At 32.0% G+C, this 20,422-nt stretch overlaps 2 protein-coding genes across 2 annotated transcripts in view; both read left to right on the top strand.

Annotated features, from left to right (window-relative positions):
* LOC144562268 (putative UDP-arabinose 4-epimerase 2) overlaps nucleotides 1–6,462 on the top strand; it is an 80,899-nt gene extending 74,437 nt beyond the window's left edge. Inside the window, exon 12 of the mRNA XM_078311460.1 lies at nucleotides 6,146–6,462. Coding sequence (XP_078167586.1) covers nucleotides 6,146–6,168 — 23 coding nt within the window. The 3' untranslated portion in view covers nucleotides 6,169–6,462. The remainder of the gene's footprint in view (nucleotides 1–6,145) is intronic.
* Nucleotides 6,463–10,818: 4,356 nt separating this feature from the next.
* Nucleotides 10,819–14,694, top strand: LOC144561947 (uncharacterized). The gene is made up of 4 exons (XM_078311055.1): nucleotides 10,819–10,851; nucleotides 11,335–12,243; nucleotides 12,746–13,021; nucleotides 13,560–14,694. Exons 1-3 carry the CDS (start codon nucleotides 10,819–10,821, stop codon nucleotides 13,004–13,006), a joined length of 1,203 nt encoding a protein of 400 aa, XP_078167181.1. The 3' UTR covers nucleotides 13,007–13,021; nucleotides 13,560–14,694.
* The last annotated feature ends 5,728 nt before the right edge of the window (nucleotides 14,695–20,422 follow it).

The raw sequence follows: 20,422 nt of genomic DNA, 5'->3' as shown, positions 1-20,422 counted from the left end.
GCCACTAAAATCCAACAACAAACAATCATGATTTCTTGACCAGTCCCTGCCAACATTCCACTATATATTTTCTTATTGGATACTTGAGTTATTTTCCCAACTGTCCAAACGGATTGGATCTGGAATAACAAAATTTAATATTATGCAGAAACCTTTGAAACATCATAATGAAATGGAAATCATATAATTGAGATTGGATAGTTCATATTATTAGATTTAATTTTCTTTAAAACTATATTACTTAGAAAATATGGATAGTTATTTACTAAGTTTAGTTAGGTGTCCATTCGAGATATCTTAGATATCTTCATTTTATATTGTAGCTAATTGTAATCATTAATTGGACAAATCTTTGTCAGTAATAAATAAATAAATATATATATATATATATATATATATATATGAGTAAAGCTAGCGTGTGACATGCTCACCAAGAAAGTTTGGTGAGCATAACTCCAAAAGTATATCGGATTGACGTCAAATGTCAAATCCAAACCGTTGAAATCCATGTACTTCATGAGTGATGCATATATATATGCAAACTTTTGAAAGTTTCGAGTTTATTTGCTACACGGTCAAGTGGTCAAAGAAATAAACATTTTATTATAAGTTATTTTATATATTCAATTTTTATTATTTCTTTGACCACTTGACCGTATAGCAAATAAACTCGAAACTTTCAAAATTTTGCATGTATATACATCACTCATGAAGTACATCGATTTCAACGGTTTGAATTTGGCATTTGACGTCGATCCGATATACTTTTGGAGTTATGCTCACCAAACTTTCTTGGTGAGCATGTCACACGCTAGCTTTACTCTATATATATATATATATATATATATGAGGTGGGCTACGGTGAATTGCGAAGTAAAACGCGTTTCTACTTCACGCCGTATTTTTATTTTGAAAGTCCAAACGACCGATCCGAACAGTTAGATGTTTAATCCATATTGAAATGTTCTTGGAGACCAAATTTTACATTTTTTGGAATTTTTTTACTATTTATTAAGCATTTTTGAAAATTGCTGTTTTGTTGTAAACAGTAAAAAACAGTAAAATTTTCTGGACCATCAGATCAGCGACTTTCAAAATTGCTTAATAAATAGTAAAAAAATTCCAAAAAATGTAAAATTTGGTCTCCAAGCACATTTCAATATGGAGAACAAGATGAACGGTTCGGATCGACGTTTTGAACCTTAAAATCGCAAAATATGAGCGTGAAGTAAAATAATCGCTTTACTTCGCAACTCACCGTAGCCCACCTCTCTCTCTCTCTCTATATATATATATACACTATTTATTAAGCCACTTTGAAAATTGTTGATCTAACGGTGACTTAACAAAACAGTAAAATCAGCAGCTAACGTTGGATCAGTAATTTTCAAAGTGGCTTAATAAATAGTAAAAAAATTCAGAAAATTATAAAATTTGGTCTCCAAGCACATATTAATATGGAGAACAAGATGAACGGTTCAGATCGATGTTTTAGATTTTGAAATTTTAAATTTGAACCGTATTCATATCGGGCCATATACATACGAATGCACATTAGTCACTCTTTCTCTCTCTATATATATATAATTTCAAATTTGCAACTCAAAAACGTAAAATTTTGTGCTCTATGAATCTTACATATTTCATCATAAGTGTTCCTAAACAGACATGATACAAAAAAATAAATAAAAAAAGAACTTGTCTTTCGTCTAGTGACAAAAGCACATGGCTCTCATGTGAGAGATCATGGGTTTGAAATTCACTAAGTGGAGAAATTTTCTATAATATACATAGGAGTTTGAAAATGTATTGGATGGTTTGACCTCCAATTCATAAATTAAAAAAAATTAAAAAAATAAATCTCCAGAAATCTACTCCATAATTTTGTTGATAGTTTGAAAAGATTTTTTTGTTTTTGTTTTATTAAAGTGTTCGGTATACTCCAGCATCTTTTAGATGCTATTTGTGAGAATTGAAGTTGCGTCCTCTTAGAAGAGATACAAGAACTAGTGCCACTGCACTAAATCTATTGTACGATTTAAACAGATTAAGATCATGTTTGATTGTTACATAAATTTAATAAGAATTAAGTTATTTGTTCCATCTTATTTTTTATATTTTACATTTTATTTGACAACTTAAAATAAATTTGTTTGAAGGATGAGTAAGATGTTAAAAAATAAATATGATTTAGGCAGTAGGCCTTGTATATAGACGGAAAAAGTATAAAGCAAGTCAATCTACTTAATAAGTTAATAATTTATTCAAAATTAACTCAAAATTTTCTTCTATTGTACTATTTATTTGATAGCTCTAAGCGTGGAGTAAGAATTTATTTTCACTTCTTACTTGACAATCAAACATAACCTATGTCCCGAGTGTAAATGCTTTCAATTGATCTGGATCGTTCATATTAATCGGACGAATTGGATTAGGATAGCCCTGGTCCTACTATCCAGGGAATGGATAACAACAGATAGGGACCCACCCTGATTGAAACACTATTGGAGACATAACATTAACTCCTCACAGGCTCACAAATATAAAAGATGATCCCATAAATGATATCTGGCTGCCTACCCCAAGCTTAGATTTATTCTTAAACTTTTGCTCTCTTTCTCTCTCTCTCTCACCCGCGAGCACACAGTAACTCAAAATTTGAAAAATGAGATTGCATAACATCAAACTCTCCCTGTTAATAATTCTACTGCTGATGAAAATCGCTACCGGTTCGAGTCATGCTCGCAGAATTCCAAGCAGCTACTACTCCGGCGCATCAGCGGGATATTTCTCCAAGTTGCCACCTCATCAATATCGTAACAGGGATGATCTCGGTGCTACCTATGGAGAGTCCAAGAGAAAGGTACCGCAAGGTCCCAATCCACTACACAATTAGATATATGTGAAGTCAGGTTTTAAGTTGTACTCTTGATTAAATTAGTCTGGTTTTGGTGTATACAGGAATTTATTTTGTCCTCATATATGGATGTGATTAATTTAGAGTTAAGAGCACTTATTGGGTGGATATGTACATTCTATTCAAAGTTCAGATTCTATATATTTATCGGGATTTGAATATTTTGTTTTTTTGAGAAAACAACAGTGGTCAAACCTCTATTTCATTAACCGCAATTGATTACATTGGTTGAGTTCCTGATTTGATTTGAATATTTAATATACTTAATTTAGAGTTAAGGGATTTGAACATTAATTCAATATGGAATTCCTGATGTTTGTTTCTCTTTACTTTCTTTTATGCTCTTTGTGCGTGTGTGTGGGTGAAAATATACCTTACAAAGTCAAGTTAATTTTTGCTTAATATACGAGATTTGATGTGAAAATAACCTTTGGGGTTGTGCGAAACTCAAATAAAGCTATTTGAAAGCGAAGTGGCCAACAATTGGCCTAATCTATTGCGTACACTGTTGTTTAATCAAACTTTTTGGTTTCTAGCAAGGGATCGAATCTCCTGCCCCCAGAGTCACTGTTAGTGGCCCCCCTAAACTCTAAACCCTAAGCCCGGCTCCACCCACCCTAAATCCGACCCCACCCCACAGTGACTGAGGGAGCAGGAAAATCCTGCACCCCGGGGGGCAGGTGATCTGCTCCCTTCTAGCAAACCATGTTCATCAAAAAGCACGAGACTCTCAGCGCCAGGTGAGTGCACATTTGTTAGCAAGTGGCCCACCAACAAATTCAATAAATTGTGAACCTTTAATTATTAAAATATGGCATCATGCAACAGATCGAATCATCATGTTCATCAGGACATTTTATTGGAATAATTGTGTTATGTGTTACGCGATGACAAAAAAAGTTAAAATTAACAACTGGATATAAAACGTGCCATGTGAAGCGAACTTTGAAGTCTTAAATACTATTTGGTAATAAATTGAAATAAGAAGGCGCAATTATAATTTGAAACTCTTTTTTCTTTTTTTCTTTTTCTTAAGCAGCTATATATATTCGTCTGGACGGCGATCCTATCAAAAGATGAAAAAAAAATCATGGTAAATCCCAAAGTACAATACATTAGAGAACACCAGTTACTATACCAGAGAATTGCTGTCTTGAACTTTGACTCAATTTGGTCCATACCAAACCTATTTGAACTCTGTCCTTTAATTCTGAATATTGTCTCTTTTTATTTCTATTTTGGTTTATAAATCTACCTCAAATATAAAAGAACTGGCAAATAGGATGCATGACTATAAAAAAAGAAGAAGGAACAACTCATCCCTCAACTTCACTGTTACAAATAATTGATACATAATGTCCCTCTAATTGTACAAATACAATTAAGTCAAGGCAGATCTAAATTTTTTTCCATATATGAAGGGTCCTGATCATGCCTCATGAAACCAAATTGCCTGAATTACCTACTAAACCAAATTTCTATCAATATTCGTCACCAACTAACAAGGTTTCCAGGCCCAAATTTTAACTTCTGGACAGAAAATCAGAAAACAGAAGGCCCAACAAAAAACTATTGTTGTTGTCTGGTACAAACCCGTCAGTACTTACAAGGGGAGAAATTTCACCGTTATGACTTGCAAGAAAAAGCTGATGTTAAGGTACTTCCTGCCCACTAGAGATTATTATAATAATTACAAATTTTATAGTATGGGCCTTTCTTGCCACCAACGACATAAATAAATCAAGACGATTGGTGATCTAAAATGAACCCTGACTATGTTCAGTTCCATAGGTAGAACATTTATCCGGGAGCAGCAAGAACTGAAATGTTTTCACTTACAAATAAATGAAATAATAGACTGGCTTATAAAATGGAACAAACCATAAAATTAGCTCATTTAATTTATCTTTTCCTGGAAGGACTACAGTGACTTGTCCAGGGAAAATCACAAGTTTGACTACAAGTACCAAAATCACTGTTTTTTTTAACCGTTCGGAAACAATGATTTTGTACCTATCTTAAAAAATAGTAAAAAAATATCAAAAATTATAAAATTTCGTCCTTAGACATATTTTAGTATGGATATCATGTTGAGCGGTTTGGATCGACGATTTGGACTTTTAAAATGAAGAAATCAAATATGAAGTATAATGAGGTATGAAAGGCACGAGATATTAGAACCCCTCTCTCTCTTTCTCTTTTTTTTGAAAAACTTGGCAGCGGCTGCCAAGATGTGTATATTATGAATATAAAGGTCTTACAAATTACAGCATCGCACTACGTGATGTATTTACATCCCCTGCATTCACATCTTTTCAAATCGACTATTATAATCAGAGATAAACATCAAAAAGCAACCTAAAAACATCAGATGCGAAAAGAAAAACTTTTGTTGCTATAGCCCTTAAGGTGGCCATCAGCAGTGTTGCATCCATAAAGCAGATTCATGCAGAATTCTATCTACTAGCATCTGTGGCTGCATTCGTTCATCTGAAAATATTCTTACATTGCGCTGCTTCCACATCATCCACCCCCCCCCTTAATTGATGTTAAAATTCGTTTATGTCTATATTAAATAAAAGTCATCAGGTGCTGAATTGTCTTATCAATAATAATTGAAATAGTTTTTATGAAACTTTCTTAACAAATAATTATCATTTTTTTTTTTAAAAATAGTGGTATTTTACCACCAATTTCATTGAAATCAAGAATCATAGCATATTTGACCTAGTACCTAAAATTGGTACTAAAATCAAATATGTCAAGTCTGTACAGCTGTTCAAAACATAAGCAAAAACAATAGAAAAAACCAAAACATCTTAACATGTCTACAACACAAGAAGGCAACAATCCTAGAAAACACAAAAACATCATAACATGCATAAAACTAAGTATTACAAATCTAATAAGTCTTCATCCTCTTCCTCGACGCCAAACATTGGAAATGGGGGGTTGCCAACCCCAGAATCCTGCATCAGGAGGTCCAAAGTTTGGGTTTTTTTTTTTATGAAACTTTCTTAACAAATAATTATCATTTGATCATATCAATTTGGCGTCCCAATTTTTTATTTTATTTTTTTGGTTTTTTTGGGGTTTAGGTTTTAGGCGTTCCAAATAATAATCATTAGATTCATATCAATATTGTTTGAAGTCCCACATATATAACTTTTTTTTTCTTTGGCAGTAGTTGCGGTATGATTTAGCGTCACACAGAAATGGCTATGAAAGTCTGTAAGATAGAGATTACATAACATCATATTTATGAATCTAAATTCACAAATTATTGATTATCGGTGGAAGCCTTTTCCGTTGTCTAGATCTGCTTATTTTTGTCCAAGTTTATAGGGGAGGTAAAGATGCGTTTATTTATTTTATGAGTTATAGGAAAATTTTAGCAACGGCATAGTGGGTTAATCAATCACATACATGGTTATCTTTGATTTGATTGGTTGTAGAAATCATGCTTATAATTCAGTAATGCAGCATTAAAACAGTCATTGTTCTTTTTTCTTTTTATAAATTTGGATATCTCTGTTGTATTATTTGTGCAGCTGCTTATATAGAATAAATAAAGAACATGTTGTTTTTATGCATATACATGTGTGATTGTATTGTTTACTGTCTAACAAGATTATTAGTCTTATGTATTTTTCATATCTATTGTTTGCTGTCTAACAATAAACAATATTTTTAGGTTCATGTATTTCTAAACCAATCATTCTCGGGCTTATTATATTCAGCTTGGATCTATACAAGTAAACTCAGGATCCTGTTATAGTGACTTTTAACTTTTGAAGTGTTTCGGACTTCCGTTGAATATATTCCATTACACCAACCTACTTTTGCTGAGGCTTCATTCCATTTTGTTTGAGCTAAATTTTAAATCAAGAATATTGGTTCTTCATCTTTGCGTTGAATTGAAACATTGCCTTCAGTGCATCAATAGTGAACAACCAAAACGAACAAAAAAGCTAAATAATATAAAATTGTGATCAAGTATGAAACCCTGATTTGAAAATGTGCGAGCCCTTCCACTTACTGCAATGAAATAGTTGTTTGCTCGATAATCGATGGTCAGTTGATATAGTTTTGTTAACATTCTTTTTAGTAGATCTGAAATGAGCCTATAGAAGAATTTTAGCAGAAAGGACTAATTCTGATTTTCAAATGCTTTTACTTGAAAAACTCATGTAATAGGTTTTCTTTGTGTTTTGACAAAAATCAAATACAAATCAGTTCTTATGGAGTTAATATCAAAGAGGCAGGGCATATTCTCTGGTCTGGTCAAAACTTTTTTGATCAAACTGTCTTACTAATCAAGTGGGCTTTTATTAATTGGGTGTATTCTGAACTATTGGCAGCCCCAAGATATTATTAAGCCTAAATTTCTCTTGATCCAAAACTCGGAATATCTTTTCAGCCCAAATTTATTGGTAGGCCCACACAATGATTGGACCAATTCTAGTGAAACCACATATGCATGCGCCATTTTTGTTGGGCTAGAGTATAATTTCTAAAGAAACTTTTCTGCTCCTATTTTAATTTCTTAAATACGATCTGTAGTCTCTACTCTGTAGAGAAGATGTTTGCAAGATTGGTACATCGGTACGGTGTCAGAATACCGAATGTTGATGTTGGTTCATTCTACAATTTTCGACGAAATATTTTATTTCTTCATGGTACCACTCTACAACTTTATACCAACTTTTTTTTTGGGCTTAGAAACCCGTAGGTATTTTATAATTACTAAAAGATTACAACTGGAGTTATGCATACCATTAGCATAAGTATATTAATTGCAAGTTCTTGATAACAATCTAAATAAAATTCAAATGTCATAATCTTTTTCATGTGCATGCAAAAAATTATATAGATCATATTTAACGGTTTTATTTTGATATATAGATCTTAAATTTGAGTTATTAAAGTTTGAAAATTAAAAGTATGGTAGAGGAAGAACTTTCCTCAATTTGTATTTGAGTGCTATGAAAACATTAAAACAACTTAAGAAAATAAATAAGGCAAATAAAATAACTTCGTCAAATCATCTAAAACCAGCAGCATGCTGTTGCAGTCGACTTAGAAGTTAGAAACCAGCAGTGGGATACTCGGAAATACTAAAATACTTGGTATTTAAAATAAATAAATAAGATGGGGAGAAGAAGTAAAAAAAAACAGAAAAAAAAAACAGAGAGGAATATGCTTCACCTGAGGATAACACTCCCAAAAAATATGGGATTTTGTCCGAATGGTGTTGGACAGAATCTTATCCAAAGCCTGGTTACATCCGTCTGATTATTATTAAGAACGTGTGAACGGATTAGATACAACGAGGCATATATACATTGCATGCAATTGATGTTCAAATCCTTTGGTACATACGAAAGATTCATATTGTAAAGTTCCTTGGGTCTTTTGTCAGACTCAGAAGTCAAGTGCAACACGTTTTGTGATGGTTGATACTTGATACTAATTCAATGAAAATTAAAGTTTCATTCCAACTTCCATGTGGCCGACCCCTAAAAAATTAGAAAACTAATATTCCTTTTTCCTTTTACGCGTTTGGGGCCCCAGAGATATATAGCACATCCCTCTCTCTTTATACGAGCAGTCCTTGCAGGGGATGTGCCTTGTGGTTCAACACAAACAACTTCAAGCAAGTGATCAACATCGATCAGGCCAGAAATTAATGGAAGACAGTCTCCAATCAAGCGCGGTATATACATTTGAATCTAATATATGTTTCAAATTCCTATATTTTATGTTACACAAGAGATGTTGTCATATTTTTTTTCAACTAGCTAGGTTAATCATGCAACCCTTCTTCACCTAGAAAATCTATTTAATTGCAGGACAAGGACTCACTTGGTGGAGGTCTAAAGACTGGCCTAATGGTACCGGCAAACAAAGAGACTGACCCCCAAACTGATAACCACCACTTGCAACCTCAACGATTTTCAAAGTGACTTAATAAATAGTAAAAAAATTCTAAAAAATATAAATTTCGGTCTCCAAGCACATATTAATATGGAGAACAAGATGAACGGTTTGGATCGGTCATTTGGACTTTGAATCGGTGATTTATGGTCCAATGCACACCATGGCTTATGCATTGCAATGCACCATAGCCCATCTCAGTTCATGATTCCTCTTCAGCTCGTCTTCTTTTTGATAAAATGAAGGGGCTATCCCAGGTCCCCCGCTATTTTGTACAAACGCATATTTGGAAGCAACCTGGTAATTAATTAATGTTTTTTAGGTGTAAAAGAACAGGATCTGAGATTATGAACCCCGATCATTTTATATTAAAAAAATGACTGAAGATACATCTTAATATGTAGTCATCTCTAGCTGCGTTTATGCTAGAAATATAATCTGCATCTTGATGCAAATAGTGTCAGTAGGTCAAGGCCACTAAATCTTGATGCAAATATAATCTGCATCTTGATGCATCTTAATCTGCATCTTGATGCTAGAAATAGTGTCTGGTTGGTATATTGGAAATCGTTTGATATATATAATTAATATAGTGGGCTGTACTCTTGTAAGTCGTCTCAGTAAAAAACTTGAAAGTAAATTAGAGCACTTTACGCCAAAGGCCACTAAATTAATGATGAATATTCTATGTCACAAATGAATGACTAAAATTGATTACATCTCATGTGTTGCTAAATTTTGGTTTTGTTTTTGTCATCTGATTTCATATTTCTTCAATCTGATTAATACATTAATTCTCGATTTTCTCAAATTATGAACTAATTCTGGAGTTTAAAATTTGGTGACTTTAGTTTAACTAACAGAAGCTTAGATTGGGGCTTTCCGGTTTGGCAGACAATATATTTATAATTAGATATAACTCATCTTCTGATATAAGTAATTACTGTCGGGTGTTGGAACCTTTATTTCTCAAGTTATGCAAAAGTGTTAGTGTAAAGCAAGGTTCTAAATAGCGATTATAGTGGCATAGCAGGGAAAAAAAAAACTATTGCGAATAGCGTAGCTATAGTGGAAGCTATCATACATAGTGATTTTTCTGTTTCAAATTTTATATTTTATATTTATACTAATTATCAACATAATTAATATTGAAGAATTGATGTAACAACTAAATGACAACTAATCTAAGTCTATACTTTCTATTAATTACACAAATAAGAAGGAAAAAAAATCTAAAAAATTACATTATTTAATAATTCATACTTCATAGTATTACATATTATAATAGACGAAGAGCAATTAATTTTATAGGTAAATAAAGTCAATATATATATTTAAACATTTTATATATAATAATAATAATCAAAATCAGCTTTCAATTGAAACGAACGATAATAATTTTACAAATGAACTATACGAAGAGCAATCAAAATAAAAAATTAATATTTGAATATTTCTCGATATAGAATAAGAGAATAAATTACAAATAAAAATAGAAACACATAGTTTGGTTTAGCATACTTATTGTAGAAGATCATGTAGCATTAGAAATAAGAATGGAAGTACAGAAGTCCATATAAATTGCAAAAAAAAAAAAACCATGTAACATAGCGGTAGCTATATAGCACGTCCCGCATAGCGGTAATAGCGGTCAGCTATTATAGCTATAGCGGTCGTAGCCGAGTTAGCGCACTTTTATCTTATAGCTTAGTGTTGATGGTCCAAAAAAGCTATAGCGCTGCTATAGCTAGCTATTTACAACACTGGTGTAAAGAAAGCGGGACAACCACGCTTTCTTTCTCTGTATATACTTGTGTACACATGTACATCCATGGATATGTATATAAATTAAGGAGACATGAATTGGCAAACATCAAAACAGTGGTTAACGCACATCCAAACTTAAGGGTCACATCAAATGGTACACCCAATTAAGTGATGAGTAGTATTATATTCTTTGTGACATGCAAGGAATTAATGGTCAGACGATATATGAGGTTAGTTTGACTCAGTGGTCTTCTAACAAATTTTCTCAACCCTTTCTTAGAAAGTTACAGAATTTAAAGTACTTGAATAAATACTAAAATACAAATGATTTAGAATGAAGGCAATGCATGCATTAGATGACATGACTAAACTTTAGCCCAAATGATCCATAAAGCTACTACATTAATTTGTCACCTAATCAAGAGCAGATTAGGTTTGGTTCTTACTCATGGTAAGTTTGAATTATCTCTGTGAGTTTCAATGCCAACTTCATTCATTAAATATAAACGAAAACATTTATATATATGTGAGAAGCAAATTTGTTTTCCGTAATATTTTGTCATTGGTACTTGAGGCCCATCAATTTATGTACTTTTTGGATTTTATATAAATTAAAAAACAATAACTTGAGGTTTCGAACATTATTCTCTAAAGATATATGTCTAGTTAATCTAATCCTCTTTTCTTTTCCCTTATTTTCACTAATCTGACAGATAGATGAAAATCGCAAAGCAAAGGGGAAATTTGAGTTTCAGTTTGCTTCCTATGCAATTCTACTTGGTTTTTCCGAATTATCACGTGTCAAGATTTTACCTAAAAACTCTGTCAATGAATACATTCGTAAAGCGATATCTATCTTTGGCTCTTTGGCTCTCGTTGCTGGCTTTTTCTTGTGGATCCATACATTGTTCATGCTTCCACCGAGTAACACATTTACTCATCCAATCCACCACATCATCTCGAAAGGTCTCATCATCTTCTCATACACTGCTCTTGTCACATCACTTATTCCCTTGTCCCTGCTTCCTAGCCCTTATAACCTTCTAATATCAATCATCTTGGCGGCAATACTCCTTACTCTTGGTGTTTATTGGTTTCTCATATCAAAAACCAATGACAAGAAAATTGAGAAGGACCAAACTCAACATGAAGAGCAGATGAAGGAAATAGGGCGTCTTTCCGAGCTAAGCCAAGTGGTTGTATCTTTATCAATAGGTGGTGGCTTGGGTCTCCTCATTGGTATGCATATAAACGCTTCAAACCATGCTCACCACCCTCTTGTCTTAGCCTCACTTCTTCTGATATTCACAGCATTCCTACCCAGCATTTTTCTTTGGCCCTTTTGTGAAATGGGACTGATCATGAATTTTAGCTCAAGTACTAGGAAAAAATTCCTTAGAATTGGGGTGGGATTGTGCAAGTTTCTACTAGTTTTGTTGGCAGTTGCTGCATTTGCAATTGCCTTCACGTTCTTGAAATGGTACACTGTTATGATTTTCACCCCAGTTTTGATTTTTTATGCCATTTGGCAATCTATTGAATTATGTACAAGGGACATCCATAACATCCAAGACACCTTCCGAGAAGAGGAGCTCAAGTTGGCTTACACAAATGCAAAACAGGTATAGTTTATTTTTAAATATTTGTAGATCACAATTAATGAAGCAGCTATATATGTTATATATCCCTTCAATTTGTCCCGAAACATGTTTATAGATCATGTATAAAATGCCCTTTCCCTTGAGCTATCACTATTAAATAATTTGTTTTCAAAACGAACAACGATAATGTGAAGTGGATAATAGGAACTGCATATATATATATATATATATAATAAAAGTTCCTCTTCCAAGGCAATTTTATTTGACTATTGAGAAATTAATATACCTGTTATGAGCTTGAATAATGGATCAAATTGGTAATGCAAGGATAAATGGTGGAAGGCAAAAATATTTAAACCAAATAACTATTAAGCACAAATGCACCAAATTAATTGCATGAATTTGCATGCACTGGTTAGAAGCAACAATGTTTTGAATATTCAATATATAAGAAAAGTAGAAAACAGTTGAATTTATGAAAGTACAAACACAAACAAATTACTTTCTTGTCCCTACCTGTTAGGTTACATCACTATCCTTTGGGGGAATAATTGCCATCTTTAGCGGATATCTTGGAAGTGATGAGAAAAGCATGCACCTGAGCATTTACATGATATTCTCGGCCTCTGCTTTCGTTTCGGGGCTAAGCCTGATGCAGTTATCCTACAAGCCTTCCAAGAGATCAAATATTGATTTTGTTGTTAGCATTCTTAGCCACTTCGCGATTGGCCTGCTCGCATTTGGTACATTCACTATCTTCCTCCTCGAGTTTATGCGTCACTAATTTACCATGTCTAAGGTACAGTGGATATAATTTAATTATAGTATGGTTTCTCTTGATGATTTATACATTTGACAATTCAAAACTAGTTCCTAAATATCAAGTTTGGAAATTTTCAAAACTAGACAATGAGCTTATAATTTGCTCAAAAATATGGAACTTAATTGTGAATTTTGAAAGCCATCAAATACTATGAGATTGTACTGTTGAACTTTTCTAGTCCTTAATTAATTGTCCCTGTACTGGGCTTGGGTATTTTATTTTAAAAACTACACATTTGATGGGAACTCCTTAGAATATTAATGGCTTTTGAATGATATCCCTTTAAAAGATAGGCTTATGATTGAATTTAGAGGTGTTGTGTTGTGGATTATTTGGTTAGAAGGAAGAAACTTTGTTTTCAAATGGTTCTTAATTTACTTAATTTTGTTAAAACTGTTGGAGCTAAACTTATTGCACTTGCATTATTTTGGTGCAGAACTTGAGATAGTAATTTTTTACTTTAAATTATCACTTCTCTTACCTTAATTTTGATGTGTCTAAATTATCGCAACAGGAACATTTTACGGAGTTAGAGGGAGAGGAGTTGGTACTGCTAATTAAGAGATATGGATCACATGCATGGGTTTGGTTCAGAAAATCCTAATTGCGCAGTTGCCTGTGTTTCGGCTGTTTAATTAGCTGACCTCGTCTTCTAGTGACCTTTTGTTCTCTTTATTCTGTGTCTTTACTATGAATATGTTTGAACCATATTTTGTATAAGCTGATTGTTAGTTTGTTTAGATGGATGTTAGGCTGATTTGCAGTAATTAGGTTACAAGGATTTTAAGTAGGAATATTTTATATATTGAGAGGATACTTCTTCAATACCTATCTCAATTTGAAGTTTTGAACTCTACAGTTTCAATGAAATAGGCGGGGTATATATACCTCCACTTTCTTTAAAAAATAAAAAAGATTTAATTGCTCCAATTTTTCAGTTTATCACATAGAGGGAGAGATGTATCAGAATTTTCAGAAACAGTTCTAAGTATGGTCTGAAAAATTGGCTGATTTCGAACCAAAATTGAGCGACAGCGAGCCGATTTTGGACCGGGTTACAAAGCGTGCGATTTATCAATAATGAAAATGCAGGTTGAATTGAGTTGGCTGCACTATAGCTTTTTCCAGAACTCAAAAGCTATAACGTTATTAACTATTTTTTTTTTATAATGATTCTATATAGCTAGCTATGGTTGCACTATATATAGTCAGAAGTGGACCTAGACTTTCAAACTATAGGGGTCAAATGTGAATAGGAGTCAGGTATATAAAATTTTTCTACTGTAAATGAGAATCAATTTCACACTATAAAAATTGAAATTGAATGGAGGTCAATTTACCCCATTCAATCAAGCTAGATTCACCTTTGTATATAGCTACGCTATAGCTTTTTCATACTTTAAAAACTATAGTGCTATAATCACTATTTACAACCTCGGTCATCATAAATAGACAAATGATTGAACATTTAAAGGAACTTTCAAAGAAATTATGTAGTTCGTACCTGATGATCAGAACTTTGAGGCTTTGCAGTTCGTCTTGCCATTTGTCACAATAAACTCTCTCTCGCTCCCTCCTTTGTTTTATGGTTAGTGTACATCTTGATGAGAACTAGCTGGACCTCTCTTTCTTTCTATCATCCTGCTTCCTTAATTATAGTCTTTCTTCCGAGAATGAACTGTATATGCGCTGGGCCTCAATTATACGTTATATCATTTATTTGAAGCTTCAAGGTTCCACGTCTCTCCATTTGGTACTGAAAAGAGGAAGTGTTTTATCGTAATATATAGAGCCTGAGCCCTGAAGTTCTCTGCCAGGAAGAAATATAAGATTCAAATTTCTAAGTTTACGTGACAGTTAATATATGTTTGACTAGATTAATCTAATTATTACTGGCCCTCTGTTATAGAAACTATTGCCCGAGCGACGATTTCTCTTATCCCTCTCTGAAAATCAAGGTTATAAATAGCGATTATAGCGGCATAGCGGGGAGACCAAAAAAAAAAGCTATTGCGAATAGCGTAACTATAGCGGAAGCTATCACACATAGCGATTTTCCTTTTCAAACTTTATATTCTATATTTATACTAATTATCAACATAATCAATATTAGAGAATTGATGTAACAACTAAATAACAACTAATCTAAGTCTATACTTTTTATCAATTACGCAAATAAGAAGGAAAAAAATCTAAAAAGTAACATTATTTAATAGTTTATACTTCATGGTATTACATATTATAATAGACAAAGAGCAATTAATTTTATAAGGTAAATGAAGTCAATATACATATTTAAACATTTTATAATTATAATAATAATCAAAATCAGCTTTCAATTGAAACGAACAATAATAATTTTACAAATGAATACTATAAAAAGAGTAATCAAAATGAAGAATTAGTATTTGAATATTTCTCGATATAGAATGATAGAATAAATCACAAATAAAAATACAAGCATATAGTTTGGTTTAGTATACTTATCGTAGAAGACCATGTAACATTAGAAATAAGAATAGAAGTACAGAAGTCCATATAAATTCCAAAAAAAAAAATCATGTAGCATAGCGGTAGCTATAGCGGGTCTCATATAGCGGTAATAGCGGTCAGCTATTATAGCTATAGCGGTCGTAGCTGAGTTAGCGCAATTTTATCTCATAGCTTAGCGTTTATGGTCCGGAAAAGCTATAGCGCCGCTATAGCTAGCTATTTAGAAGCCTGCTGAAAATTGATGCGAATGGGTATTTCCATTTTGTATAGGAATGGAGAAGTAGAGTTGACTTGGGGTGGGAAGACTTACTGAGTCAAGTACTCAAGTCTCCATTGTAAGTTTTTCTTTCATTAATTTATTCCGGGCCCTTGTTTGAGTTATTCTAAGTATAATTATTGGAGTTATGATTGAAATTCAAAATCTGTAAACACTTCTCAATTTACTAATAATACATTTAATAAATTTAACCGCACGGTTTAAAATTATTTAATTTTCTAGATTTTACTAATAAATTAGTGTGAAACCTGTGCACGCACAATACACGCTAATTTAGAAGACATTTTTCTAATCAAAATGATTAATTAAGATCATGAATTATCTTTCAATGTGCAATTTGTAGAAATGTTGAAAAATCTACATAAGAAGAGCAGGGACATGTTCTAGAGAAGAATTCAAATAGTGGCAACAATATTAACTTCACTTTTCATTTTCAAATATGAAAAAGATAAAAGAGAAGATTAAGTTAAAAAAAAGAAGAAGAAGAAGAGAAGTTCGAAGAATCATGAACTGGTCAAGGTTGACCAGACCCGATCAGAGCAACTTGTTTACTATTAATATATTTTAATTAATTTTATGCAACTTGGTGTTAATTTAATCAATTATTATGTAATAAACATAAATGAATGATATCATTTTGTTGTAAGATGTTGTAACTAATTTAAGATCTATAAATGAAATGAAAAATGAATTCATAAATTTCGTTGTTAAATTTAATTTATGAATTCGTGAAAAGTTAAGTTGTAATATTGTAAGATGTTGTAACTAATTTAAGATTTATATATGGTTAAAAAATTAAGAAAATGAAATTATTTTGTTGTAAGATGTTGTAACTAATATAAGATTTTAATTATAGATCTACTTCTTCATGCATTCATAAAATTTAAGAGTGAAGTTGATTCTAACCAATAAGATTAATTATCATCTCCTAAGCTATTCAACTTATGCAACAAAATAATAGAAAAATTTCAAGTACCTTGATGAAGAATTTTCAAAACAAAAGAGATCTCTTTGATTTTAGCATGGTTTTATTGTTTAATTTATTTTCAATTAAACTACAGAGAAGTGGGACGGTTTGAGACAAAACAGAGAGGGAGGAGGCAGGGAAAATAAAAGGAGGGATTAGCAGTGTTCAAAATTTTTTTTTGATGAAAAATAAGGGACTAGCTCATATTTGATTGATAATTGTGGTTACAAAAATTTTGTAGTTGCAAAAACTAAAAAAAATTGTAGTTGAATCAGAGGGTTACGGTTTGAAGGAGATGTGAGGTTAGTTATTTTGAGTAATGGGCTGCTGGAAATTAATTTAAATATATATTGTGGCCTATTCCTTAGTTACAATGAAACTTAAGTTGATGTCGTATCTTAAATAATTCTCAATTTTCAAGGCGTTAAAATTGCAACTTTAAAAAAAAAAAAAAAAAAAAAGAGGCTGAAAAGCCCATTCCATTAAAGGAAAGATTAATTACAATATAACAGAGCTTAAAGCAAGCAGGTCAATGACCTGAATGCTAGCTCAAGGCATGAAAGGAAAGTAGAAGAACAATCCAACTGACAACATATTAGCCAACACACAAAATTAGCTAAGTACCAAAAGTAAACTAAGTTTGCAATCAACAAGCCACAACATAATGGGCTGGGCTGAGGTTACTATTAATAACAAAATGTAAGTTGGTGAGATGTGTCTTCATGCATCACTAGGGAGAACACTAGAGAGCTCCTGGTACACAACCATCTCCATACCAGGAGGAATGCAGGCCAGAGGAATTGCATCCTCAATAATGGGCAGCCAGTCCTCAGCTGCCTCTTTGGCCTTCTTCTTAGCTGCACCTGCTCAATACAAAACAATATTTTTAATGAGTAAGATAATAGATCTAGCAATTTTACAAGTACCATAATTAAAACAACAATCATTTCTATATTTCTATAAAATCCAGCACACAACACTAAATTCCAGGAGAAAACCAGCTTGATCATATTTTTGTAAAGTGAATGAGTAAGCAAAGATATCTTCCTAAGTCTCCCAATTACCCACGTAGTTTTGACTTTTCCTAGTCAGAATCAGACTTGTTGAGCTAAGTGGCATTATAGAAATAAGTTGTCTCTGATTTATAGTTCTAGATAGAATTGGAACTGTTGGTTCCCTATCCAATCTTTTCTAACTAGTGTGTCTTTAGTCATGATTTTTTGATACATTACAAGCCATATGAAGATCCTAATTTTGGGTGGTACTGGTATGATCTGCCAGATAAGAGGGTTGGGAGCCAGGACACCCCTATTGTTTAGCAATTTGTAAGTAGATTTAGTAGTGCACTTCCCTGAGTGTTCCCATCTCTAAGATAGTTTGCCAAATTCAACAGAAAAATAAATAGTGCTAATTAGAAAAAAAGTAGTTCAGACCATTTCCTGTGAGCTACCCCTAGTAGGACCCTTCTGAATTGGAGTATGTTACCTTGTGAAAAAATGACCTATGATACCAGTACCTGTGTGTTGGAGCATAACTGGTGGAGGTGGAGAAACCTGGTTGCTAGAGTATAGTTTTGATATCAGAGATCCTCCCAGAATCTAACAGAAGATTGGTATCTTGGTTCATAACTAACACTAGTTTGACCTAGGTTACTGACTTTAGTAATTGCTAGCAAAAATGAAGATTTGTTGGTGACAGATCTTGAGCAATATTTAGCTATGTTTATATTCTTCCATGTACTATGATATTCAGGATTTTTCAATTTCACCACCACTTCAATAAAAGAGCAATGTTCATGTATCTAAGATTTAAAATGCTCATTCTCCCAAATTGTTGAGCCAGGCATGCAATTGACGTTACAATTGCAACCTACTAATCGATTTAATTAAAAGGATGAAATTTTGATTAAATCTTACTTAGTTTTTATTTGTATAAAAATGTCGTATTCAACAACATATAATATAACTTATCGTGACCAAATGTTATAGTAGAACTATTGTATTTTTAAGATCATCAAGTTTCTTTATGAACTTAATTCTAAAATCTATCAGATTGTATTCAAATGACGAATCCAAACCATTGAAACTCATTTACTTGATGAGTGATGCATCTATATAAAAAAATAAATCAAATTGATTTTGTATAGAATCAAGTGGTAATTCAAAAAATGAATGCATTAAAATTGTAAACCTTCTAATTTTGACCACTTCACTTTATACTAAATTAAGTTGAAAGTTTAAAATTTTCTCACGTAGACACATCACTCATAAGGTAGATAGATTTTAACGGTTCAGATTCATCATTTGAACTCAATCCAATAAATTGTAGAGTTGAGTTTACAAAAAAAGTTGGTGAACTTAAAAACACCCTAATTGTACTCTAATTAATTTGTACTAAAATCTATTAGAGTAGAATATGGTGAACCTAAGCTGATTAACTGATGAAAAAAAAAAATCATATTTTAGAGTAGAATATGGCGTTTTTAAGGTTCACAAAGTCTAACTCTATAATGTATTAATTGGCTTCGAACAACAAATTCAAAACGTTGAAACCGATTTAACTTGTGAGTGGTGCGTTTACACGTAAAAATAAATAAATTTTATAATTAATTTAGTATAAAATGAAGCGATCAAAATTAAAAGATTTTAAATTAATTTTAATGCATTCATTTTACGAATATTTTTTTATCATTTGAATCTATACAATTTTTTTTATCTTGTATGTAAACCGATCACATGTTAGATATATAGATCATTTCAGTAATTTAAAATTTATCTTTTAAATTCAACATTCGATAGATTTTAAAATTCATTTTACAGTGAAACTTTGTGAACTTGAAAACGCTCTAGTTCTAATCCACATTTTACACCGTATAAATAATGGAAGAAGCTTTCATCAAAAAATAAATAATTGAAGAAGTAACTTTTGTCCTGTAGTTGTGCAGTAATTATTTTGGTTTTAACATCCTTTTTTATATTTATTTTTAGGAAAAGCTTTTGATTTTCTATCTTCTTCTCTGTTTTTTTTTTTTTGCAAAACTTTCTATCTGTTGTGCTCGTGCAAGAATTTGAACTTGGCGAATTGGAGATTTTTTTGTCTATACAAAACATTATAAAAGAAGAGGAAAAAAATAGAAAGAATATATGTGATTTTTTATGGGTAGGTAAATTGTATGGACGAAATCGATCTAAAAAACATCCAATGTTAAAATAGATATAGAAAACGCCGATCCTAACTCACTTTTATTTTTTGTTTTTTATTTTATTTACGAGAATATAAAGCATTTTTAAGAAAATAGATCAAATGTTTCTATTATATCTAAATTTTAAGATTTTTTATATTTAAAAAAAAATGTATATTAGTAAAGAAAATTAAAAACAAAAAACAGAAGTGGATTAAGATCGATATCTCTCGTACATATTCTAAAATTGAGTATTTTTGAATCCGTTTTGTCCATACAAATCTTTCTACTAATAAAAAATCACGCTTACTCTTTCTATTTCTCTCTCTTTTTTTTTAATATTTTTTATAAACAAAAAAATTCTCGACAAATTGGGTCAATGCAAGAAGTCACAGGTAGAACGTACAATGATGAGGTGGAGGTGCTGACGAAACTACCGATTTTTTTATTAATAGAAAA

The sequence above is a fragment of the Carex rostrata genome, chromosome 11, assembly GCF_964058835.1.
Source record: "Carex rostrata chromosome 11, lpCarRost1.2, whole genome shotgun sequence".
Lineage (NCBI taxonomy): Eukaryota > Viridiplantae > Streptophyta > Magnoliopsida > Poales > Cyperaceae > Carex > Carex rostrata.
This window is presented reverse-complemented; position numbering and strand designations above follow the sequence as displayed.

Coding starts and splice junctions, on each gene's coding strand:
- LOC144561947 (XM_078311055.1), top strand. CDS start 10,819: ATGCAAGGAATTAATGGTCAGACGATATATGAG. Junction 10,852..11,334: donor ATGGTCAGACGATATATGAG/GTTAGTTTGACT, acceptor CTAATCTGACAG/ATAGATGAAAATCGCAAAGC. Junction 12,244..12,745: donor CTTACACAAATGCAAAACAG/GTATAGTTTATT, acceptor CCTACCTGTTAG/GTTACATCACTATCCTTTGG.